Source organism: Tachysurus vachellii, chromosome 10 (assembly GCF_030014155.1).
Source record: "Tachysurus vachellii isolate PV-2020 chromosome 10, HZAU_Pvac_v1, whole genome shotgun sequence".
Classification (NCBI taxonomy): Eukaryota; Metazoa; Chordata; class Actinopteri; order Siluriformes; family Bagridae; genus Tachysurus; species Tachysurus vachellii.
Genome location: NC_083469.1, coordinates 11,705,377 through 11,730,190, shown reverse-complemented (window position 1 = coordinate 11,730,190; position 24,814 = coordinate 11,705,377). Strand labels below are relative to the sequence as shown.

General features: G+C 39.4%; 1 protein-coding gene across 4 annotated transcripts in view; it reads left to right on the top strand.

Moving 5' to 3' along the window:
• Positions 1 to 24,814, top strand: part of fermt2 (FERM domain containing kindlin 2) — a 35,587-nt gene extending 10,773 nt beyond the window's left edge. The window contains exons 3-17 of one of the 4 annotated variants that reach the window (XM_060879441.1): positions 2,124 to 2,357; positions 8,652 to 8,780; positions 10,767 to 10,799; positions 12,768 to 12,993; positions 13,085 to 13,187; positions 13,458 to 13,565; positions 15,356 to 15,490; positions 15,660 to 15,709; positions 16,072 to 16,196; positions 16,283 to 16,389; positions 16,480 to 16,698; positions 20,395 to 20,415; positions 21,655 to 21,779; positions 22,015 to 22,156; positions 22,624 to 24,814. In XM_060879441.1, the coding sequence (XP_060735424.1) occupies positions 2,124 to 2,357; positions 8,652 to 8,780; positions 10,767 to 10,799; positions 12,768 to 12,993; positions 13,085 to 13,187; positions 13,458 to 13,565; positions 15,356 to 15,490; positions 15,660 to 15,709; positions 16,072 to 16,196; positions 16,283 to 16,389; positions 16,480 to 16,698; positions 20,395 to 20,415; positions 21,655 to 21,779; positions 22,015 to 22,156; positions 22,624 to 22,797 (1,931 nt within the window). In that variant the 3' untranslated portion in view covers positions 22,798 to 24,814. The remainder of the gene's footprint in view (positions 1 to 2,123; positions 2,358 to 8,651; positions 8,781 to 10,766; positions 10,800 to 12,767; positions 12,994 to 13,084; positions 13,188 to 13,457; positions 13,566 to 15,355; positions 15,491 to 15,659; positions 15,710 to 16,071; positions 16,197 to 16,282; positions 16,390 to 16,479; positions 16,699 to 20,394; positions 20,416 to 21,654; positions 21,780 to 22,014; positions 22,157 to 22,623) is intronic. The other 3 variants (XM_060879443.1, XM_060879442.1, XM_060879444.1) reach the window with 3 other exon arrangements.

The window sequence follows — 24,814 nt, the reverse complement described above, 5'->3', positions numbered from 1 at the left end:
TTGTGCTGCAGGAAGCTTATAACTTGAATTTGTAGTTATTACATCATTCGAATGCTCTGATTAATTTCCTCTGCAGTCATGCTGACATAATATTTCACTAAATAACGTTTCTCTGTTTGAGTTATTGTATCATTTAAGTACAACCAATAATTTTCTATAAATGCAGAGTTTGTCTTTAACAGTTTTAGCTTTATGAAAGTAAGTGTTCTCTGGTTAGAAAGTAAACCCCTGTGACACCCCACCCCAGGCTTTCACACAGCAGGGAAATCACATACAGCTTAGCTACCACACAGCATGCCCGCCTGCCGTTTCCAAACGAAAAAAAAAAAATCAAATCCAGATTTTTTCCACTATGTGAAGGGAGCTAGAAGATTGTTGATGGGTTAGGTTAGTTGAAAAGCTCTACTCAACGGTTACTGTTGTGCAGAATAGAGGTTTTCTCAAAACACTGTTGCTTGGCACCAGACCGCTGATTGATGTAGCCGAGTGGCAGTACAGAGGGTAATGATTGTAAACTGAGATTATGGACAGTGTGTAACGCTTTACTTCTTTGTCTAGCGTGTTTATTTCCATTGCACTTATCTTATTGAACTGTTTAGTGAAAACTGGAGACATGTATTGAAAGCATTTAAGAACTGCTGGTTGGGGAGCATGAAGAGAGTATCCAAACACACACAGCTCCGTCATTATATATTGTTCTCTACCACTGTCATGATTTTTTTCCTCCCAGTTTGCTGCATAGGTTATTTTTGATTGACCATTACTTGTTATTTTCTGAACTGTGGGTTAAGGTATAAATGGTACGAGATTTAAAACGATGCTAGCAGTTTCTGCCACAGACTGCCTAGAGACTAAGAGGCTGTAGTTTAAATGGAAACATTGTGGTTTAGGGAGCCCCAATTTGGAAGGATGGAAAGCCAACATCACGAAGAAGAAACTCTGAGTCAGTGAGTTTGGAGTCACTAGTGTGGTAGAGTGGAGGATTGGGAAGTAGTGAGACAGACAGAGGGAGAGGAGAGGCAAGCTTGGCTTGGAAAGGCAGTGAGGAAACTGGACACTGTTGAGGGAAGTACTAGTCCCTGTGCTCGGCTGGAAGCATGCCCGAATGACATCACTGCTAGAGCAAGAACATTCGCTTTTCCGGATGTCTACTGCATAGTCTGGCTAGAAATGGTCTGTTCAATTTTATTAACGCAAGAGAATCTGTAATAGTTATTAAGAATGATTTCCTATTTATTATTAAATATTCTTAACCATTGTCTACCTGTGACTCACTTCTTTAGCAGTGTGGAGGAAGGGGATCAGTTTCTTAAAGGAACTATTATGGTCCAGAAGACACAAAAAACATAATTTGCCTGCAAAGATTTTTCTGAAGATGTTTCTGGTTTCCTCTTTCCTCTTTAGCCTTGTGTTCAGATGGTTATTACTATACTATATGTTATATACATGCACATATGCACCCCTATGTTCCTCTATTGTTAGCCTACAGCTGTGGGAGAAAATCAGGTTTGAGGTGCTTACGGCCTATGGAACAAAGAGAAAGCTTTAACCTGATCTCCTCACTGTGTCACGCAAACAGCAGTTCTTTTCCATTCAAATATTTACCTCACCCCAGCCGCTTTTATTCCCCGCCCCCCTGTGGATTGTACATGATTGACACTCAGTCTAAGCTGAACTTTGTCACATAAATACCGTCCCCTGTTTAGGCACCTATGGTGATGTTATGTTTGATGAGAGTTCCCTGGAGGCCCAAAGTAATCCCAACCAAATGCAATGTCACACCCCTGTCATTAAAACCAGGGATCTTTGTGCTATCCTAATGGCCTGTTGGTTCATATATCACTGCCACTCACCCGCTGACCTTTTCTTACCACGCTAGCTGTATTTACATGCAAAGATTTTCACTAGGCTGGATAAATTCACAGCTGAAAAATCTGTTTGTATATTGTTGTGGCCACAACACAACCCTATTTGGGTATTTTCCTGTAGCAACACCACTTTGTGCTTTATTTATTTCTCTTTATTCTTTCTTTATAATAAAGCTGAGATATTGATCCAATTTCTAGAATTTCAGTGAATTATTCTTCTATCATTTCTCATATTTTGTGTGTATTTATGTGCAGATGTCAAGAAGGACTGGTCAGACCATGCACTGTGGTGGGAAAAGAAGAAGACATGGCTGCTGAAGACACACTGGACACTGGATAAGTACGGCATCCAGGCTGACGCCAGGCTACTCTTCACGCCCCAGCACAAGCTCCTGCGCCTGCAGCTGCCCAACATGAAGCACATGAAGGTCAAAGTGAACTTCTCAGACCGTGTCTTCAAGGCTGTTTCAGACATCTGCAAAACATTCAGTACGTGAATCTTATTGGGGTTTTTTTTTATAGTGGAGGTAACGGTTATGTGGACACTGTCACCAATTTATTGCTGATTTAGAACCTTTTTTCAGGCTGTCATGGACTTCTAGTGTTGCATTACTTTCGAAGGTTTGTCCTACCTCAGTAGTACAACTGTTTAAAGCCGACCCAAAGATTGTCTGCTTCTCGGTGCAACAGGCTATTGGCCTATTTTACACTGTCCATATTTAGCCCATTTGGCCATCACTAGCGGTCAGAGGTTAAATGTCATCTCTATCATTATCCATCTACGTAAGCATCTACATGCTTTAGAGCTGCTGAACTTGTGGTAGAAGGTCAAATACTAAATCCTGTTGATTGGTAACTTCCAGCTGACTTCCACTACACTGCCAGTGTCCTCTAGTTTGTCTAATAGTTTCTTATTTAGGTACATAAATTTGAGGTAAAAAAAAAGCTATTAGCATAATGCAATACATTAATGTTAATGTAATAATAGTTGAAATCTTTAGATTAAATGTGAATGAACACTTGTTAAAAATTGTGTTAACACAATTGTTAATAAAATACATCTGCATTGGCTAATGTTTATTCAGTTCATAACTTAAAGTCCAAAAATGAACAGGAATTAAATTAGTGTGTTAAGTGTTCATGACGCGTACAAAAACATCACTGAACGTGAACAGCAGATCTCCTAGGACGTCTCTTCTCATTGTAAACGTCTCTAAGTGGGTGTGTTGCAATATGAAGTAGCGGAGGGCAGACGATATCTTTGTCACACACACGACTTTACTGAACACTTGGATTTTAATGCAGAATGCCCACAATACACATACTCTCTCACACAACTCTGCGCGTTCTGCTCTCTCTCAGCTCTCACACTCTGCCCTTAAATCTCCTCTGGCGCTCACTGTTGGGAGAGCAAACACATCACGAAATTACTCACAGGTGTTTGAAGCTTGCTGCTTGTTCTCTCAGACTCCGCCCTCCATTCACAAACCGGCACTTGGCCACGCCCCTGTCGCAGCATTCATCTAATAACTAATTGAGCTCTGGTGTAAATATTCACTCAGTCCTACACCCACTTGTTTACTGCCAGTTACAGCTTTTTCCTGGCACTGGAATACATTGTTGATTGCAAACTGGTCCATCTCTGGTGTAAATATGAATGGTTGCCTCTGCTTAACAAGCGCAAGCATGTTATTTCAGACAAGGTGCTTTGTTATTTTGGAGTGAATTTGATTCCTTATTGATGTATTTCTTTATTTTATTGTTTTTTAAATTGTGTAATTGACTGTTACTTACGCTGTATCAATACTGGTTTGCTCATGTTGATTAATGCACTGAATAATAGTTAACGGGATGTTGCTCTAAAGCCTTGTTTGGTTATTTGGTTTGTTTGATCACAGTAGTGTTAGGATTTTAATTGTTTTATTCATACAGTTATCAATATAGCATGGAGATAATATTGGGTTATCTATGTACTTTTTCAAGATTGGCATGACTCTGCCATAACAAATCAAATTTTAGCCTCAGCCTATAGGGCAAATTGCTCATGGCAGACTTTACACATGACTGAGTGGCAGGTAACTTAGAAAGGCTAGTGAGGACATACATCTGTGCTCTTCAGATGTAATTGTTTGTACTTGCTTTGTGTTCAGAATCCTCTTCCTAATTCGCAGCAATTTCATCATTCTTACTCAGACTGAAAATTGTGCTCTTAAACTTTGTATTCCTAAAAGTGAGCCATTTACTTGGTTTTGACAGTTTCCTGTTCTTGTGCTTGCTGTGTTGCCCAGATTTACAAATGGGATGGGGACAGGAAGTTTACAGCCTCCAATTGGCTCAAGCTACAGATAGACGGACTGAGTGCTGGATTCTTCTTGCAGCTGTGCTTTTAGACAGTAACCATTTATCCTTGGGTTCTCATATGCTCCTCTGGGTCCCTGTCCCCCACACCAAGAGATGGATTTTCAAGAGAAATGTCTAGTTCTTTAATCAGTTGGTCATGCAGTAGCAGATTCCCAGAGTTCACTCCCGTGCTGGAATTATTTATTGGACCATTTGAGAATGAGCTTTGGAACATATCCAAACTCCATTTGTGATTGTATGTGTCACTAGTCTACCATGTCATCAGAACAGATGTTTTTAAATGTCAATTGAGCATCGTTCAGAGGCCTGGCACAGTTATTGTAACATGGGCTGATTTGGAGCATTTAATTTGAAGGTCTGCATTGATGTAAGTGTAACTAAAAATGTCTCATTACAAAATTGGTCACAGTTACAGCTGTCAGGAGTCCTCTCTTAGCATATTATCAGGCTTCCAAGTGGTGCAAGAATTTGCCCTGTTGCTGGGTCAATAGCTGAAATCTCTACGATGCCAGAGCAGTCAGGAGAGTGTAATTCGGTCTGCTTGCTGGGTGAGACGGACTACATACCTCTGGCTCTAGTATCAGGTGCACTAGAGTCTGTACAAAGCTAACAGAAAAATCCAATTTTATACGAAGGCCTTCACATTGTCCTCAGGACTCATTTTGGCGAGCGTGAGGTGCAGAGTGCTAACTGGCATCCCCTCACGCTGGAGCAACCCGTGGAACAGTTTCAGATCCTTTGCCTGCATCTGGAGTAATGTCTGGAAGCGCTGTTCTAGCTCCAGGGGGATATGGTATTACGTACGGTGGAGGCTGGCAAGAGATTTAACTATTTCTGCAAGTGGTGAGGACTCCATGACATTGTTGACTTCCTTCAATAGGGTGTAGCAGAGCACTTTTTTTTAAAATAAAAGCTTGGAGACACACACACACACACACACACACACCACACGACAGAGCAACACTTATTGTCCTGTTGCAAAGCTACATTAGCTGGCAGGATGTTTGTCCTTAATGTCTGTCATGCTGGTTCACTTAGTGGCTCCAGCAGGTCCTGCTGTCCAGGGCTATTACTGTACCTATTTATATCATCCAGTTTTCAAGAAAATCTTGTTTTAGCTGATCCAGCTGATCTCTGTTAGTTGTAACAATCAGATTCCTAGCTGTACATTCATGTGTAAACACACAAACCAAAATCTAATCTCATGTTTGGTTTATGTTTTCATGTGTACAGCATACAGTCAATCTCAATTGTGAGCTGCAGCTTAGGCCAGAGTTGTTTTTAAAAGTACTCTATGAACAAGCCTGGATCTGTAATATCCAAAACAGCTAATAGGTGTCAAGTAGCTATATGATACATTATCAACTTGTTGACTCTTGTGAAGCTTTTATAACGCTAGCTACTTAATAGTAGTAAGAGTTTTAATATATTAATATATATTGTAATATATTTATATTATATATTCAATATTTCAATATATTGAATTGAAATAAACCAATAAAGTATTGAGCAGCTTCCTAAATAATGATCATTAGGTAGATTGAAGAGAATTTGATTAGTGTTTTTGACTAGGATTTATTACGCCACTGTTATCCCAGCACAGTAATACAATGAGGTGGATGATACATGGTTCAATCCAAACTACTCTCCTACTCAGATGCTACATCTGTGGTTTAAAGATCAACTGGTATCACTTGTACTCTCAGCTGACAATGAGCTTCACAAAGCTCTTTACGTGTTCATGAATATGCACTCCTGTGCACCAATTTCCAACAGGAAAACAAATCAAATTCTGATGCTCATGACACTAAGCCTTTTGGAGTAAGAATGTTTTAGCATTACTGTTAGTGGTGAATAAATATGGCCAGACATTTACAACCTCAGTCAGACAGTTTCTTATAATAAAAGCAGGCGGTTCACAGCAACATATAGTAACAATGCACCGAACTAGAATCCTGTCTTGCGGAACGATATAAAAGCGGACATTGAATTAGCCATTGATTCGTCACAATGAGTCTCAGGTTAGAATAGATTGTCTAATTTCTATACTTTCTAATCCAGTGATTCTACCTGGCTTTGGAGCGCTTGTATACCCAAAGTCTGTTAGTTAACAGGTGCCCTGGGCTGTGCTTTTAGTCAGACTGTATTACACTCTGCATTCTTCTCATTACTGTTGTTCCCTTTTTCTCCCTTTCATGTGATACAAGAAAAGAATATCTTTGTCTGTGAATTATTTACCCCCCTCTTATGGCCTTCCTGAAATGTGTGGAGAAACTACTCCCATCAAACTGGCTGCTGCTCAAACAGGTGCTTTTGCTTTGTATGCAGCAGAGTAGCTAGTCGGGTTGTGTTTTGGTGCGGGAGTGTTTAGGTACAACAAACCTGTACAAAGTCACTGCCTTGCCTTTTTTTAAATATCAAAGCCACAGAATTTGAGAATAAACTCGTTGCTTTTGCATGTGATTTAATATCAAGATACCAACTTTAGCTATGACCAAGCCACTTGCTCCCTTCTTTAGTCAGTCAGCCTGCTTGTCACAGCCTTGCCTGCTCACATGGCTGTATAAGGCCAGAGTGAGTACAGCGTGAGAGAAAGAATACTACCATCTGGTAGTTCTTAAAACCTCTGGAATGCTTTTGCTTTAGTAACACAAACTAAACAAGCATTTCGCGCCAAGCCAAGAAGTCTCTCCTCCCCCTGACACATACTCGTTCCCCTCCCTGGATGTCTGGCTGTGGAAAAGTGAGGGGGAGATCAGGCTGCTGTGCAACAGTGCTTTAAATGCAAAATAATAAAGAACAGGAATTCTTAGAAGAGGACAGTGAGTACCAGTCAATAAAACTGTACTTGAAATACTGCAAATATTTTTAAATATCTTAGCTGGATTTGCAGATAAAAATATCTGTTCTGCGCAACTTGCAAAGCATTCTTGTATGTCAGAAAACACACCAATTTCTCAGCTCAGTCAGCAGGAGAGAAGATGATGATCAGATGTGTTGTAGCCATTACACAGCCTGAGGAATGTTCTTCTGTTTTGCCTCTCTGATCCTTTAGACAACTACAGAGCTGAAAGAGGACTTTGAAGAATCATACTTAGCAAAGTTTGACCAAGTACATTGTGTGCAACTGTGTTGTATGAGCCGAGATTTCTGATTTGTCTCTGTGGAGATGAATGTCTTGTAATCAGTATCAGAGCCAGACTATTGTAATAGGGTGGGTCATGCAGGCCCATCATTTTTATGTGGCCTAAATATGCAGATCTCTGATGAAATAGGAGAACAGATGGCTTATAGATTGCTTTCTTGTAGAAAGCGAATTAATAAGATCCAAAAATAAATAAATAAATAAATGTTGACTCATAAAGTCAAGCAATAGTTTTATGGGCTGTTCCTTTTGTACAGTATGTAGCCGATTTGCGAACAAAGATCATAGGATTAAAATCAAAGAAATTTACAATTTTTTGTCTTGATTAGTAACGTTTAGCACTGCCTCTTTAGATCCTGTTTTCCAGGACAGGAAATAAATTCATTAGCTACTCAACAGAGCATGTGAAAGAGGCTGGTGCTCCATCCTTTGTTTTTGTTCTCAACAAACGTATTGGAGTAGGCTACAATTTTTTTTTATTCATTCATTTTTCTGAAAAAATACTTCATCTATGATTAGAGTCCTACTAGTAAAAGTGGATGTGTTTAGTAGTGTGTGAATACAGAAAATGTATTGTGCATCATCACAAAGATGCATTGCACTTCTGCTTTCAGCTTTTTCTGTTCGGGGATGCAAGAGCGAATCATCAGTTTCCACCCAGCTCTATCCTCGGCATCCTCTACAGTCGCATCCATTAACTTCATGTCCTCTTTTAACACATCCATATATCACCTCTTTGGCCTTCCTCCTGAACCCTTACCTGGCTCCATCTCCAACATCCTTCTACCAATAACCTTTTTCTTTCTTTATCTTTTTTCCTTTATCCAGACTTGGGACCGGCACAGAAATCTCTGACTTGCAATCCCTGTGGCTAGATTACCTGTGCATAAAAGAAGTATTTACTAAGTAAATATACCACAGGAAACCTTACCAAGCTTCCTAAACTCACTTGTCTACTTAGTAATTATGAATACACAAAACATCCTCTGCTTGTTCCAGTTATCTAGGTTAGTGATTTTGCTGACTCCTGAGCAGAATTCTGAAAGTGCTAATATTCTTTTAAGCAGGATTTTTTTTATCTTTCAAATTTTGTACAAAAATGTCTTTTAGAATATTTTTCCCTCACAGTTTGCTAAGCTTTATTGTGATTTCTGCACTTAACCATCTCAGTGTGCCGCCGTTCTGCACAAATTCTCCACACCCACTGTATGTTTCGTAAAAATGGAAGTTTCAGTGTGATGTGGAGTGAGATTCTAATAATCCCTTTTGTTATGCAGATATCCGCCATCCCGAGGAGCTGTCCCTACTGCGCAAGCCCCGTGACCCCAAAAAGAAGAAGAAAAAGCTGGAGGAGTATGAAGAGGAGACTCTCGAGCTGGAAGGCCCTCTACTTACTCCGGGATCAGGTACATCTGCATGTGCTCCTTCTCCATTTCTCTCACTCTATTGCTAGTCATACGGTTACAGGTTTCCATACAGATTATTGCAGTTCAGCACATTATGGATGACTTGTGTGCTAATCCAAGAACATTAGCATACAACACTTCAGCCTGTCATTACACTCTGCTAGCCATAGTATGCTTTCAAATGGAAATTATGTAACCTTTTAGTTAAGTCTTTAACTTAATCGGTATAAAACATCTGTTCCCATGAGCATGTGTATGTCCCACTGTTGAAAATTACATGCGTGCAAGGAATCTTACAAACCTTTTTTTAACAGCCTCAAACACACCCATTACATTACATATTGAGCAGCTGTAACTCTGTCGCTGGAGAAAGTGGAATTAAATCTATTGTCATTTAGCTTGGGAATTTTTTTCCAACCAATTTTAAGCTTGATTATAAGAAATTCAACCCTGCTATGAATGTACTTTGCATGTTTTGGTATTTGAAGTATGGTAAAGTGTTTTAGATTTAGTCATAATCACTCATGGTCCTTCTTATTCTGAGAACATTTTTACTCCCAACTTTTAACTAAGAACCTTTTTTTTTCTCCTAAACAGACTTTGAGGATCCTATTGATGGTACTGTAATTCTCAGAAGCTTTATACATTCTGCCCAGGGTCAGCAGACTCTCAGGCTGCATTTATGGTCTGGCCAAACTAGATTTGTTTTGGCATAGTGGTATAATATATAATATATTACATATATAGCGAAAGATGTTTTCAGAGTGCGTGTGTGGTTAAACTGCAATAAAACAGATTATTTTCAGAGTGTACTGGAATAAGAGCATGTGGGTATGGAACAAGCATTTGATTTGCAATCATAATGCATGGTCTTTGGCTGTTGTGACCAAATGCTTTAGATTCCACACATACTTGGTCACACTGCCATTTTGAAACAGACTGGGCAGCCATCAAGCAACGCCCCACAGCGATGAAGTAAACCCACTTTAAGAGGCACCATGGCAAGCCACTATCTCTAGACAGAGTTGCTGCCAAGAATCTATGAATGGAGCTTATTGTCACATCCATGCTCCACCCAGGGCCCCAGAACAGCCATCGCCCACACAGATAGAGCCTGAAGGCCTAGGATGCAAAGCAGAGGGGTCGCAGAGGCCCAGTGTGCAAGGTTACTGTTTCTGAGCTCAGGCCTTCACTGTCAATTCTGCCCTTGTTCTTTCATTATTAGCATTTAACCCAGGGCTGACCCTTATTCGAATAGAGCAGGGGTCCTGCATGGTGTGTATAAGGGATCTACATGTTTTACTCTACAAAAGCTCTTTCTGAGAACTGAGTGCATGTAATTCCAGCTTTTCATGCACAAGCTGCTGAGGGTTAATGTTCCACAACAGGAAACGAGTTCACTACTGTTTACCACACAAGAAGCAGAGCTTGAGCAGATAAGAATAACTGCGATCCAATCAAGCTGGACTGTGCTCTCTTCACCTATCAGAAGGCAGATTTGCTTACACTCTTTTTCTAATACACTGAAGTCCTAGAGGTGTTGAGTTGTAGATTTTTGGGGGTTTCTTTTTGTGCTGAAAGTAAAGGATAAGGTCTGAAAATTAAAGGCAATGCTTGTAATTCTGCAGTGTTTACATAGCTTGACTAGACCGAGCAATCTGGGGGTGGAGCACTACCCCAATGCTGACTGTTGGTAAAAAATGACTAAGCTTTACCAAAGACATAGTCCTCCTCAAACTGAATCATTAACCATAGAAGATGACTAGCACTGGGTAAAATATATTCATACCATGTCCTCATCTTGTCTGGCAACCCATTTGGGGCCAAAATGAGTCACATTCTGACATATGAGACTGGCTTCCATCAGTGGGCTGTTCTTTCTTTATGTTCTTTAACTTTTTCCTTTCCTCCAGTCTGTTAATCTCTTTAATCTGTCCAATCTTTTTTATTTCCTTTCTTCTGCTTTTCCTCATCCCTCTTCTTTAGCCTCTGAGGTAATATACATCGGACCTGTGAAAGGTAAGACTGTTTGTCTCTGCCTCTCTGCATTGCTCCTTCCACGTCTCCTCTATCAAAGCACTGGATTTGCTTGGTTCTGTAGGATTTTATATAAGGGACAGATTTATAATGTCCATGAAAAAAAAAAAAATTTTCACCATGCTTTTTGTTCTGCTCCTCCCTTTCCACCCTAACCATGATAATATTCACAGAGAGTTCATTTCCCTAACTGACATGAACTGTGAGGTCAGGATAAGGAGTGAGAGTGAAGAAATTAGGTCCAGGATTAGCTGGCATCTTTTGTCATTTCATGAGTTGGGATTTAAAGTGGCTTTTTTATACTTCCAGGCCAGGACCATTAACACAGTATTTGCTAAGTTGAACATAAAAAGCTCTAAAAAAGTGCTGGTATGCAGAAGAGGGCCCCTACCTATTTATATCTATTCATTTCCAAGTCCCATCCTTTTCTCTGTCTGTGTGTGTGGTGAGGATTTAGGATGTAAACGTTCTTAGAGACAGGCAGTGTTGACTATCTTAAACTGGGTAAAATAAACATGCTGACCTGCCGCTCTCCCAAGCAGAGCTGCTGCCCTTATCAGCTTTCTCTGCAAGTTTAGCATTCCTTTAGGGAGCAGGGAACCCTTGTGTGACGACCTTCTGAGTTTATGAGAACCTCCACAAGCTTTCCCCAAAGACTTGTGGATGCACTACTCCATTGGATCTCCCTCTTTTCTCAGGACCTTTCCCCCTTCCACAATCCATTTCCTGTCTTGGTGGATTGCTGTGGCTTCACACTGCTATGCTGGCAGTTTGGCATGCTTGTCTATCAGTCAAGGGCTACAATGTGCCTGCTCCTTTAAGTAGTAAAAGAGTGTGTTTAGAGCTTTAAAGTGTTTGAAGTGGGCTACAAAATTTGTAGTTTCTAATGATATTCATAGCAAATGAAAGACTTCACATGGGAATGTAATGAGTGGCCCTGACCACATTTACATGCATGCCTTTTTTTTAGTAGATTGACTCATTTAGGTTATAGTCATATTCCAGGTATAGGTGATGTACCACATCAGGAATTAAATGATTGCCCCTCCCATTATTAAATGTTTTGTCTATCTGATCTGTCCCATTTTAAAAGAATAAGCCAACATTATTCAGCAATTAGTCTGATTTATTGAGCACCTTTTCATTCACCTGAACAGCCATGTTATGTATCATAATTAGAATTCAGTTGATTTTCCCTTCATTTCCTCTGCACAACTAATTAGAACCTAAAATACTTCCCAGGATAAAATATAAGCAGATTTCCAGTGCTGGTTCTCACAAAGAATGTAATATCTGTGTGTAAATGTGCTCATTTTGCAATTTTTAACACATGCTTATGGTTTTTGTATCCAGAAGGGGGAAGGTCATAAAACTGCAAATTGGGCATTCATTTTTTTTTTTTTTTCCATTTTGTAGTTTTCTTAACTCTCATTGATGTTGAGGAGAATTCTGACTGAAACCTCAGGATATTGAGAACATTTGTTGTAAAATTTTAATCGTATGCTAGAAGAGTCCAGTGTGTATAAGGTTTGGGATCATGCTTTTACAACTTCACAGCCCATTAGCACAATTGATTTTTAGCATTTTTAGCAATCTATCGTAAGCCATGGCCTTTCACAGCCTGAGCTCCAGAACCCCTCATGCTTTTGGTCTGCTGTTTGCTGTGTTTTGCACCCCATGATTTGAAGTGTGTATTAATGTGCATCAGCATGTATGCCTTATTGCTTAAGGTTGCCATGCATTTAATGTGGTCTATATAATTTTTTTATATAATTTTTTTTTTTGTTAATATGAGAAATATCATTTATGGAGTTTCTATATTGATAAACATCTTAGTCCTGGACTAAGCTTAAAGTGCATAATTATAAGGTATATTATATGGCATAGTCCAAGAGCCAAACAGACCCTTGAAATTATATGCAGAATGCTAAAGTGCATTCTTTATTTCAGGGAGTATCTATTCAAGTCCAGGCCTCTACAGCAAGACAATGACTCCCACCTATGACTCTCGAGATGGCAGTCCACTTTCCCCCACCTCAGCCTGGTTTGGAGACAGCCCATTGTCTGAGGGCAATCCCAGCATCCTCGCTGTGAGTCAGCCCATCTCCTCACCTGACATACTGGTTAAGCTCTACAAACCACCCTCCCTTCTTGATAAGGCCAAAATTAATCAAGGGTAAGTCCAGAAGCATGGTTCTAATGATTAGGGATTTTAATTTGTGATGGATTGGGTTGTAATTTAGCTTTCTTGTGTGCATCTCCTGCAGGTGGCTGGACTCCTCCAGGTCTCTAATGGAGCAGGATGTTAAAGAGAATGATGTTCTTCTTTTGCGGTTTAAATACCATAGCTTTTTTGATCTCAACCCCAAGGTCAGAGTCTGTTATTGTTCTACAGTATAGTTTAAGCCTGTTGCTGATTCATTCTTAAAGCACATTCTTGAATCTTTGAATTGTTGAGTGTATCCTGTTAATAAATAGTGTCTTGACACTTTGATGTTCTATAGTCCACTGTGCTGAATTCTTAGCACTCAGGTAGTTGTTGCAGCTGACACAGTGGGTGTGAGACGGAGGAAGTTGCTCTCACACATTCTGTTTGCTCAGCTGGAATGAACAAGCTGTCCTGTCTCTTGCACCCCACAGTATGATGCCATCCGGGTTAATCAGCTATACGAGCAGGCCAAATGGGCCATCCTGCTGGAGGAGATTGAGTGCACTGAGGAAGAGATGATGATGTTTGCAGCCCTCCAGGTAGATAAGAGTGAAAGCTTGTGTGAGTGTGCATGTGTATGTGAGCACGCATGTGTGTGTAAGGATTCCAAAGAGTGGGCAGTCCATCTCCAAGGCCATATTAGGCAGTGGGATTGCTTAGTAAGCCAGTGATGAGAGATTGTATACAGTGTTAATGTTGGGCTCCCTGCCCTCCTGTTAATGGATTGACTAGGCTTTGTGCCTGTAGTTGGCTAGGGTTAACTGCTGTCCATTGATGTGTGCTTCTAGGCTCTCTTTGCTGTTTTCACAATTTCATAGAGTTTATAGTTATAGAGTTGGTAGTCAGTAGTTAGAGTTTATATCCACTGTCTCACATGACGTTTGCTTGTCCAAGGTTAAGGACGGTGAACAGGTTTGACATGTTTTTATGTCTAGATGTAAATATATGATTTTCAGTTCAATTCAAGTTTATTTGTATAGTGCTTTTTACAATGGACATTGTCTCAAAGCAGCTTTACAGAACATAAACATAGAACAGAAGATAAACATAAGGAGTAATATAAAGAATTAATATAATAAAAATTCAAGATGTATGTAGTTCACAGTGTGTATGTATGTATGTATGTATGTATGTATGTATGTATATGTATTTATCCACAATGAGCAAGTCTGAGGTGACTCAGGCAGCAGTGGCAAGGAAAAACTCCCTTAGATTGGTAAAGGAAGAAACCTTCAGAGGAACCAGACTCAAAGGGGAACCCATCCTCATATGGGTGATGCTAGATGGTGTGAATACAAATATAGTCAGACAAGTGATGTATTGGTGTAGTTCTTCAGTTTGGTCTCTTCTCAAAGTGACGGTTTGTGTATTTGTTTCTGTCCGTATACATTTGCATATCAGTTGGTTAAAGCAGACAATATGTAGTAAAATACTCATTTAGCTTGCAAATGAGTGTGAAAGCTTGTTAGCTACAATAAGCTTGTACACAAGGCTCTGATCCTGGCCCCAGATCTAACAAGGAGCAATTTAATATTCTAGGTGTGATATGGCCCCAGTGCCCCCTTTGAAAGCCTCTTTGGCCTTTGGGGGGCACTGCTATTTCAGACCATCATTAAAGCTGGGTGACAAGACTTGAGGACGCCAAGCTGTCTTCACCCCATGTATATATATAGAGTGGGTGCCCAGTGAATGGGACGTAGGACCACCCAGCCTAACATACATCCATCTCCAGCAGTTGTGCTTAAGAGGTGTTAGTTTTTCAGCATGGAGTTTATTGAGTTGTTTCTGGGGTCTAGCATTTCCTGCCCCACAGATGCTGGCTGTGGCGAGTTTAAATTGGTCCAGACTGCCTCTGTCAGGACAGCATTTGGTTGGCTAGTTAAAGCTGAGATTGAGAAGATCTCTGAGTAGATTCAGTGTGAGATTCTAATTGCCTTTATCTTGAATTGCCACAGTGTCTGAGTTTAGTGGGATCTACTCATCCCAAGGTCATTAATTGATCAGAGCCTAGTTCGATCTAAAAATACATGTCCTCTCAGACCATCTGCTTATTTGCATGCAAGCGTGCGTGAGGGCAGCTGTTTGATTGTACAAATACCATTTGTCAGCAAGCTGTATTTAGGGATGAGTCTCCATTGTCATTTTCCACATAGCCTTATAGCTGATAAAAAAAAAAAAGAGTGCTTATGCACAATAATTAATAAACTGTGGCCAATGTGGAAAATGATAACTATGGAATATTGGATTATCAAGCCAGATACTATTTTTAAATAAGAAAATACTTATTTATCAGTACACTCTAATTTTGAATTCCTCATTTTGTTTTTAGTATCACATCAACAAGCTGTCCATCATGTCTTCAGACAATCACATGAACAATAGCGAGAAGGAGGTGGATGAAGTGGATGCTGCACTGTCAGACCTGGAGATCACCCTGGAGGGAGGAAAGACCTCGAACACACTGGTAATCTCTCTCTCTCTCTCTCTCTCGCTCTCTCTGTCTCTGTGTCGCTCTCGCTCTCTCTCTCTCTCTCTCTCTCTCTCTCTCTCTCTCTGTCACTGCATGTTTTTCTTTTATGACAAGCAAATAGAATGTAAACCTTAAATCCTCAGTGTTCCATCTTTATCCTTAGGGTGACATTACATCCATCCCTGAACTGGCTGATTATGTGAAAGTCTTTAAGTGAGTTAAACTCTGCACAGTGTCTCTGTGTTAACTACTGCATGTTTTTTTTTTTTGTTTTGATTTTCAAATATTGTATAAGCTTGAATATTGTATAGAAATATTATGTTTGACATTAAAGTCATTCAGATGCAGAGAGTTTGTTTAAAATAGGCTTTGGAACTGATGTTTGGCATAAATTCTGTCAAAATCATTTAGGCTCAAGGACAAAACCAGCAAATAGGAAATGTACTCAAACATTTTTGTTGTCTTTTTTTTTTTTTAAATAAAATCAGGTTTTTATATTTACATAAAAAATATACATGTATACTTGTAGAAATAATTCTAGATGCATTGTTTCTGATATTTGTGTCGCTTCTTAGGCCAAAGAAACTGACACTGAAAGGACCCAAGCAGTACTGGTGCACATTCAAGGACATCACAATTTCTTGCTACAAGAGCCGCGAGGAGGCCCATGGCATACCTGCTCTTCAAATGAACCTGAGAGGTGAGGACCACTTTGGGTTCAGTTTTCTAGAATTCATTATTGACACATTAGCAGCTGAGGTTGTGCACTTTTGTGCTTTTCTACAGGCTGTGAGGTTACACCAGATGTAAACATTTCTGGTCAGAAATTCAACATCAAGTTGTTAATCCCAGTAGCGGATGGCATGAATGAGATCTGGCTGCGATGCGACACTGTGAGCAGATAAGCACACATTGAATTAGCAAAATTAACGCCAAGTAACTCGCACTTTTGACTTTGACTTTTTTTTTTTTTGCTCGTTTAGGAGAAGCAGTATGCACAGTGGATGGCTGCCTGTCGTCTGGCCTCCAAAGGGAAGACAATGGCAGATAGCTCCTATAACCTGGAGGTCCAGAACATTTTGTCCTTCTTAAAGATGCAGCATATGAACCCAGATCCCCAGGTTATTGAATCAATCACCACAGATATCAACCCTGAGTGTCTTGTCTCACCACGATATCTGAAGAAATACAAGAACAAGCAGGTAACTGAAGACAAGTTAGACGATGAACCTGCCCTAAGAAACAATTAAAGAAATACACATTTGGTATCCAACTGAGCAAAAGGAGATTAGAGCTCAGGTCCAATTAATTAAGAATTATGATCTTTAGTTTGGATGGAACTAATGAAGATTACACACTTTAAAATCTGTTTTAGCATTTCATTGTATTCAAGCTTGTGTGTTGGGAAATGGAATAGAAAACTAAATGCAGGGTGAAATTGCCTGAAAAGAGTAGTTGTGGAGGAGGGTCCTGTAATGCTTAGCAGTCTACAGAGGAATGTATGAATCTACTCCACTTATCTACATCACACCTCTTTCCTCAGTGTCAACTGCAGTTCTACTGCACCCATGAAAACGAACAATTTCTTTTTCCGTTTGTTGTGCTGCTAAATCAGGACTAGGACATGCCTAATAAAATGATAGGAAGCGAGTCAACAATGACTTTGCATTGAAGTAATAAATGTGGTAGTTATGCTTCCTCTTCACTTGTTGCCTGGCAATATGGAACATTTGGAATGGTTGGGCATAGTCAGTACGTGTTTGTTCTTCTGTTCATTATGCTAACCTGTTGGTGAGATGCAATGACAACCTGATGTGATGTAGATTTGAAACCGTAGCCTAGTTCACCAATGAACAGACGTCATTCAGATTTGCTGCACTGCTTTAATGTGAAACCATGTTAAAGCTCCCTCCTCCAGGCAACATGAAAGAATATTATAGTTAATTTATAGGTTGTTGATTTTATGTATACGCTGTTGCTTGAAAGTTTGTGAACCCTTTAGAAATTTTTTAGATTACTGCATACATATTACCCAAAACATCAGATTTTTACAAAAAAAAAAAGCAGCCTAAAAGCAGACAATGTGAACCCAATCAAACAAGTCAGACAAATATATTTATCCCGGAAGATTTTGCAATATACATCTGTGAGTGGCAAAAGTATGGGATTAGTATTTCATTTAAAGGTCAAATTAGAATCTAACTGTTATCAATTAGTGGGATGACAATGAGGTGACAGTGAGTGCGCTGTTTGATTTAAAGAACAGAGATGTATCAAAGTCTGAGTCACAACATGTGCTTGTGAAATTGGATTATGGCATATTTCTAAGGACATCAGAAAAAGTTATTGTTGCTCATTGGGCAGGAAAATGTTACAAAACTACCTCTAGGAGTTTGGACTCCAAAAACCTATAGTCAACAATTTTTCTCCATTTGTAAAGAATCTGACCATTGCTACGCTCCCTAGAAGTGGTCAACCAACAAAGATCACTCCAAAAGCAAGACATGTAATAGTCTGTTGGGTCAGAAAGGAACCCAGGGTAATTTCTAAGCAACTAAAGGCCTTGCTCACTTTATTAGCTGATGGTAATGTTTGTGAGTCTGCCATCAGGTGAACACTGAAGGAGAAAGCTTCGAAGCCTTTAGGTTTGCTAAAGATTTGCAAAAGGTGTGGACAATCCAGAGGACTACTGGAAAAATAATTTTACAGCAAGACCAAAATAGAACTTTTTGATTTAAATGAGAGGTGTTATTTTTGGAGAAAGGAAGATTCCAGCATTATAACCTTATACCTCCTATGAAACATGGTGGTGGAAGTATGATTTGGGCCTGTATTGCTGCATCTGGGCTGGTCAGCTTGCCATCATTGATGGTACAATAAATTCAGAATTGTACTGGTGAATTCTAAAGGAAAACATCTGTCCATGAACTGAGTCTTGAACCGGAAACTTTACTTGAAGTTATTGCTGCACAAGGGGTCACAACAGACACTGGAGGTAAAGGTTCTCAAGAATTTGCCAGTATTAAATGAAGAGGTTTAATATTTGTTTTATTGGGTTCACTTCGTCCACTTTAAGCACTTCTGTGAAAATCTGATATTTTGGGTCATATTTTGCGGCAGTATTGCCATGTGTATATTCACTGTCCTTAGAACCATTTTACCCTACAGTGGATCTTAGGCATTTTGCCCATTTAAGCCTTAAATTTACAGTATGCAGCACATGACTGATCAGCATAAAGATGGTTATAATCGTGTAGAGATAAAGGGTTAAGGAAAACCTTATAGCACTCTACACCAATAAATGTAAAATGGGGAAAAAAAAATCAAGGGAATAAAAATTTAGAATCCCTTAAAACACTTTGCACATCATTGTATAGTGCAGAGGTGTGCATGGTACATGTGTAAGTGATTAAACTGTAGCATAGCACATGTTGGTATGTTTTGGCTGATACTATGGCACTGCTGGAATGTGATTGGGGGGGGGGGGGGGTTTGAATGAGGAGGTGTAGCTGCTTTAAATGAGTTAGTAGTGTGCAGGGTATGGGAGTAAGCCAGACACAGTTTGTTGTCTACTGTGAGTGGCCAGCTTCTCTGCAGCCTGCTGAGAAGACTGTAAATTACCAGCACAGGAAATGGCAGGAAATGCCTTATTAAAACGGAGGACGTTCATCGATGCCATTTGAAACTAGTGTAGAAATTACACAACCTAACCCAGTTTAGAACACACATTGAATGGAATATTTTATTGTTTAAAAAAAAATCTGCATTTTTCCTCTCCACTCAGAAACAGGAAGCTGGTTAGAGCATGTAAATGTGAGTAAGCAAGGCCACTAGGGCCTGCTGAGTGTGCAGAGTGTTCATGAGAGGCAGTGGTTCTGGCTAAAGTCCAGAGATTGCAATGTTTAGAGGGGTAGTGGCTTGTAATATGACCCACCCTCCCCAGCTGCTCTCCACCCTGTCGTCACTACATAAAAGCTCCAAGCCATCTGATCCCCTAAGTCTGTGTTTGGAATTGAAGGGGGTGGGGACGGACAAAACAGGCGGGAAAGCAGCAGGAAATGAGAGCTGCCTGTGAACGTTGCTTAGGACAAACGACCAGCGCTCTCAGCTGTGCAGAAGCTGCTGGAGTTTGTGGGGACTTTTTTTGTCTAAGCCAACATTTTCTTCACCAATAAGCCAGGCATTTCCTCACATTTAATTTGTTTTAATCAGTAGAACTTTATGGACTGTGATGACTTTTATCCATGTTGTGCATGACAGGTGTTCTCCAACAAAATACACATCAGTCAAATGCATAACAAAGGGAATTTTTGAGATGGTTTAGTTTTTGGAGGAGTAGCGCCCTCTTGTGGAAAATGTACAGTATATATTAATTTTAACCTGCCTTTGTCCTTTTAATAATTAGATGGGTCACATGCATATACATGGCAATGTATGTTTATTGCAGTATACATATATTGCAATGTTAGCTACTGTATTACATTTTGTCTGTAGGTATTTTATACCCTGTAAAGTGTTTGGTCTACTAAATACATCTGATAAATATTTATCAATTCATTTCTTCTACAGGGCAAAGCTGAAATTGTGCAGTGTTTTATGAAATGTCTTGTCATTCTTGTTGCTTCTCAATATGCTGTGCACTGCTTCTCTTGTTTCTCATGTATTCAGCTGGATACTGCTGCATGAGCTTCGCCTGCCATATGATAACCCTTTTCGTTTTGCATTCTTGACAAGATGATTCATAAAGGCTAATCTGTTTTGTTTTAAACTTGTCTGCTTGTTTTTGTCACTTTGTTGTCTGCTATTATTTTCACTTGCTTTATTTATTCACTTCTTTTTTTTACCTTTTTATCATTTTCCCCTTTCTTTTGCTCTTCCTCTGCCCCTGACCTTCTCAGCCAGGCTATATCAGAGACCTGGTAAGTCAGCTGCTTGCAGTGATGTCTTACGTAACTCTGTCCTTTTTGTTACATGCCTGTTTTCTTACTAACAGGGTTGTAAATTAGTGAGTGAACTTGTGTGGTTTAAAGTAGGGCCTGACTGACTGGAAAAAAACAAATTTGCAGTATAAATTATATATGAAATAAATGTTCCTTTTCATTATACTTGGTGTAGTACAATTTATATAGTGTGGTGTGTGTCGATGCACAGAACCTACTGAACAATAATGCTAGATGCTCAATTAAAACTTTGGCAAACATAGAAACCCAATAACTGATTAACACTGTAGGTAAAAGTAAGTCAGGGAAAATAGCATCTAGCATTAGATGTTGATCATTGATAATGGTTCAGGTTAAAATGAAGAAAAAGGTGTTGCATAATGTCACCATATCACATTCATAGGGTTTAAATATCTACTGCGCTATTATCTCTAAAGTACAGTAGAATTTTGCAATTTATGTATGCTGGTGCATAAACATTTAAAATGGCTTTTAAATGCACAAATGAAACTATTTATACACCTAAACTTGAGTTAGCTGTTGTTTTTTTGCTATCAGTGTGAGTGCAATATCATAATGCATTATTTGAAACCATCTACATGAATATCATGTACATATCTGTCTTAAGATGTAATTAATCTAACTACAGTGTAAACAGTATCCCTATGATGTTTAAGAATCTCATTACGTAAAGCTAGCAATTATCATCTTATGACGTGTTTATGGATGTTGTTTGAAAAATATTATCTGCCAATTTTATTGGTATATTTAATTCTTTATTTGGGCCCTAGTTTAAATCTGTCTGGTTGCTAGATTTGCTCTATCTTCTTCTTAAATTTATTTTCTTTTTCATACTAACCCATGTGTGATCATGTTTGGTGACTAAGTGGTGGTGGTGTCAGTTCTGTAAGGTGAATATCTGAACCAGTAGATCTGTTTCCCTGTAGTGACCACAGCCTGAAGCAGCACTTCAGTAGTGTTAGGAGTGACTGAACCCCACCACTGAGCTCACTCACTGTAGACCTGAGCCTCTGTAGTACTTCATCTCTCTCTCTCTCTCTCTCTCCACATACAGTACTTTGTGTTTGGAAACACTGTAGCATGAAGATTTGTGACATCATCTATTGCTCAGTATTAGACTGTATATAAGTATGCGTGTTTGCTGGGAGGGTGAGACAAGATGTCAGTGTTGAAAGTGTGTTATCCATTTGTTTTCAGATTTCTGCTCGTATCCTAGAGGCCCATCAGAATGTGGCCCAGATGAGTCTCATCGAGGCCAAGATGCGCTTCATCCAGGCGTGGCAGTCATTGCCAGAGTTTGGGATCACTCACTTCTTGGCCAAGTGAGTGTTGTGCATAGTCTTGTTAATAATCATTTTTAAAAGTCTCCGAACTCCCCGATTCCTGAAAATGTGTGTCAGGCTGAACGGGCACACCCAACAACTCATTATTTTCCATTCTATTAGAAATGTAGACAGTAAAAGGATTTAAAGAACACAAAATAAATTCATACAGTTGGCTCATATGTTGTGTGTTAAATTCTGTAACTGAGTCTTATTTATGTTTTGTCTTTCTAAGGTTCCAAGGCAGTAAGAGAGATGAGCTGATCGGTATCACCTACAACAGACTGATCCGCATAGACGCCGGGACCAGAGACGCCATTAAGACTTGGCGCTTTAGCAACATGAAACAATGGAACATCAACTGGGAGATCAAGATGGTAAGTTGTTTTTTTTTTCTCTTATAAATCATACATAATTAAGAGCAGTTGTGGTGTTAATCGGTGAAATATAAAATAAGATAAGAATTATAAGTAATAATAAGAATTAGACCTTAGGATGAGTTGAACATGAGTAGTGATGTATCAAAGCTGTTTTCTGGCAAAAATCTGTGTGTATGTGCAGCTGCCTAGGGAACCATTCATACGGCGGAGCTAATTTAAGTATTTTCTTTAGGTTAGACATGCAGCTGTGCACTTGCATCAAAATGTACTAGTGCTGCCCTCCTAAATGGCTTCCATAGAACTCACCATTGATGATGCTTTAACTTTTACAGATCTTTATTTATAAATACGTGTGACTGAACGAAAGCCATGTTATAAAAGCATTGTACAGCAATCTCAAATACAGTAAGATTATTGTTCCTTTATGTAGCTCATATTCTCAAAACAATTATTTTCTGTTCTAGGTTACTGTGGAGTTTGCCGATGAACCCAGTCTGTCATTCACCTGCACTGAGGTGGACTGTAAGGTGGTGCACGAGTTCATTGGTGGCTACATTTTCCTGTCCACCAGGGCCAAGGACCAGAATGAGTCTCTTGATGAGGAAATGTTCTACAAGCTTACAAGTGGCTGGGTTTGAGATGGAGATCCTCTGAGCCCAGCAAATCAGTGGGTGGGGTGGCATGGGCTGCCTTGGAGTTTTGTTCATTTACTCTCTTGTGTTTTTATTTTTTAACCATGCCACACGTCTGGCCACATTGATTGTTTAAAAGCTGCCATCTTGTTTTTTTTTTTTTTTATTTTGTTTTGTTTTGTTTTGTTTTATTCTGTTCCTGCCTTAATGCTTACAAACACCTCTGCTACACCAATGAGCTGACTTTGAGGAACGAGAAGAATGTTTTGTCTCCACCCTGGGGTTCACCTTCTGCTGAGAAATATTTGTTTCCTGCAGCACGCAGCTACTTTCACAGAGACGGCTGCTTCCTTTTCCTTTCCCAGAGTGCTTGGTGTGTGTAGTCACTGCAGTGTTAGATGGTTGTCTCCACCTCTGTGCACCAGAGGGGCAGGTGCAATCCATGACCTTTCACCTTGCATGCTAATACTCAAGCTTGTCTCAAATGTCACTGCTCATTTTACGATCCGATTGTTTTGAGATGTTGAGTTTTGTGATTGCCTTCCTGCCTTTATTCTAATCCAGTCCCTATGCTGCTTCACTTATTTTGAATGTCATCATTTCCATTTATATTCCATTCATTGTCACTATTTGTTAACACTACCTTTGGCAACGGCCGCCATTTTTATGAAGGAAAAACCCAGCACTCGAGGATTCTCTACATGAGTTAGGCGGAGCAGTGCTGACCCAAACACTCAACACTACAAGCAGATTTGCAGTGAAGAAGATGCTTTTGTTTTAGTGTGATCCCTTGACAAGATAGCAAGCTCTTCTACACTTAAGGAATAGTCCCCACATGTATAAGCTGTAGTTTACTTCTTTGTCTGGCGACCTGAGTCAGCAGAAGTTAATGTATCGATCTTCAGCACTATAAACATTAGTGGATGGCCTTTGGGGTTTTTTCCACTAAACACAGCGGTTTTCGGGTTTTACTCTCACAACGAGCAGTTTGCAATGCACGTAAAACAGAATGTCGAAGGCCACATGATGAAGGAATGATTCCAGGGATCAACCTGCTAGCTAAAGAGTCTCTAAAATAATTATGTGTCTTGTAGAAAATGGTAAGGAAAGCAGACCTGTTTGCAGTTTAGGGCCTGTGTGTCATGATTACAGTCTCTACCTTCTTATTCAGTGTGAAGTCAGTGAGGATGACCTCAGTTGTGCTCTGGAGCCTGCTGGCTCTTGGCTACAAGAAGCACCATGACGTGTTTGTTTCCTATTTTTCTGTACAGCCTTCTCCTGTGTCACTCACACCTTATCCTAAACCATATAGTATTATTCAAAGCTATTATATTGTTATGCACCAGCAAAGGGTCACTATGTTTTAAAGTCAGTACATGCAATGTTCATCTTTCTTTTTCATGAATATGAAGGAATGCTAAATGAAGTATTAGTTTTTGTAACTAATGTAAAAACAATTTTATAGAATTGTACAGGTATTGTTTTGTTTGCTTTTTTCCTGTCTTTTTTTTTTTTTTTTTTTGGAAATGCTTTTTTCCAGAAGAAAAGGAAAAAAGACATCTTTTGAGCATTGCTTGGTATGATGTGTACCTGCCTATGTTAAGGTCTTGTTGAGTTTTTAAGAGTAAGAAAATATATATAAGTATATATAATGTGATGAAGCATGTCTCAAGCTCCAGGTTTAGCTGCTGCACATTTCACCACACTCACATTGAAGGGCTTGTTTCATTTCCTGTTAATTTTATATGGCCTTAAATTAAACACAGTATGTAAATGTTTTCTGTTGCATTGGAGCTTGTGACTATCAAGTTTTGTTTAAGATTTTATTTAGCACACATGAATTATCTTTTAGCAGTGCATTTTTCTGTCAATTGTAGTATGCTAGTAAAATGTTAGAACATGTTTTTAATTTTTCTACACAAATGCTAATTTTAAGCTTTATTATGAAGGAGAACCATCGGCCCTTGGAGTTTGAGACAAATTATCATACAATGAAGTACAATAAAAGCTACTTTAGCATACA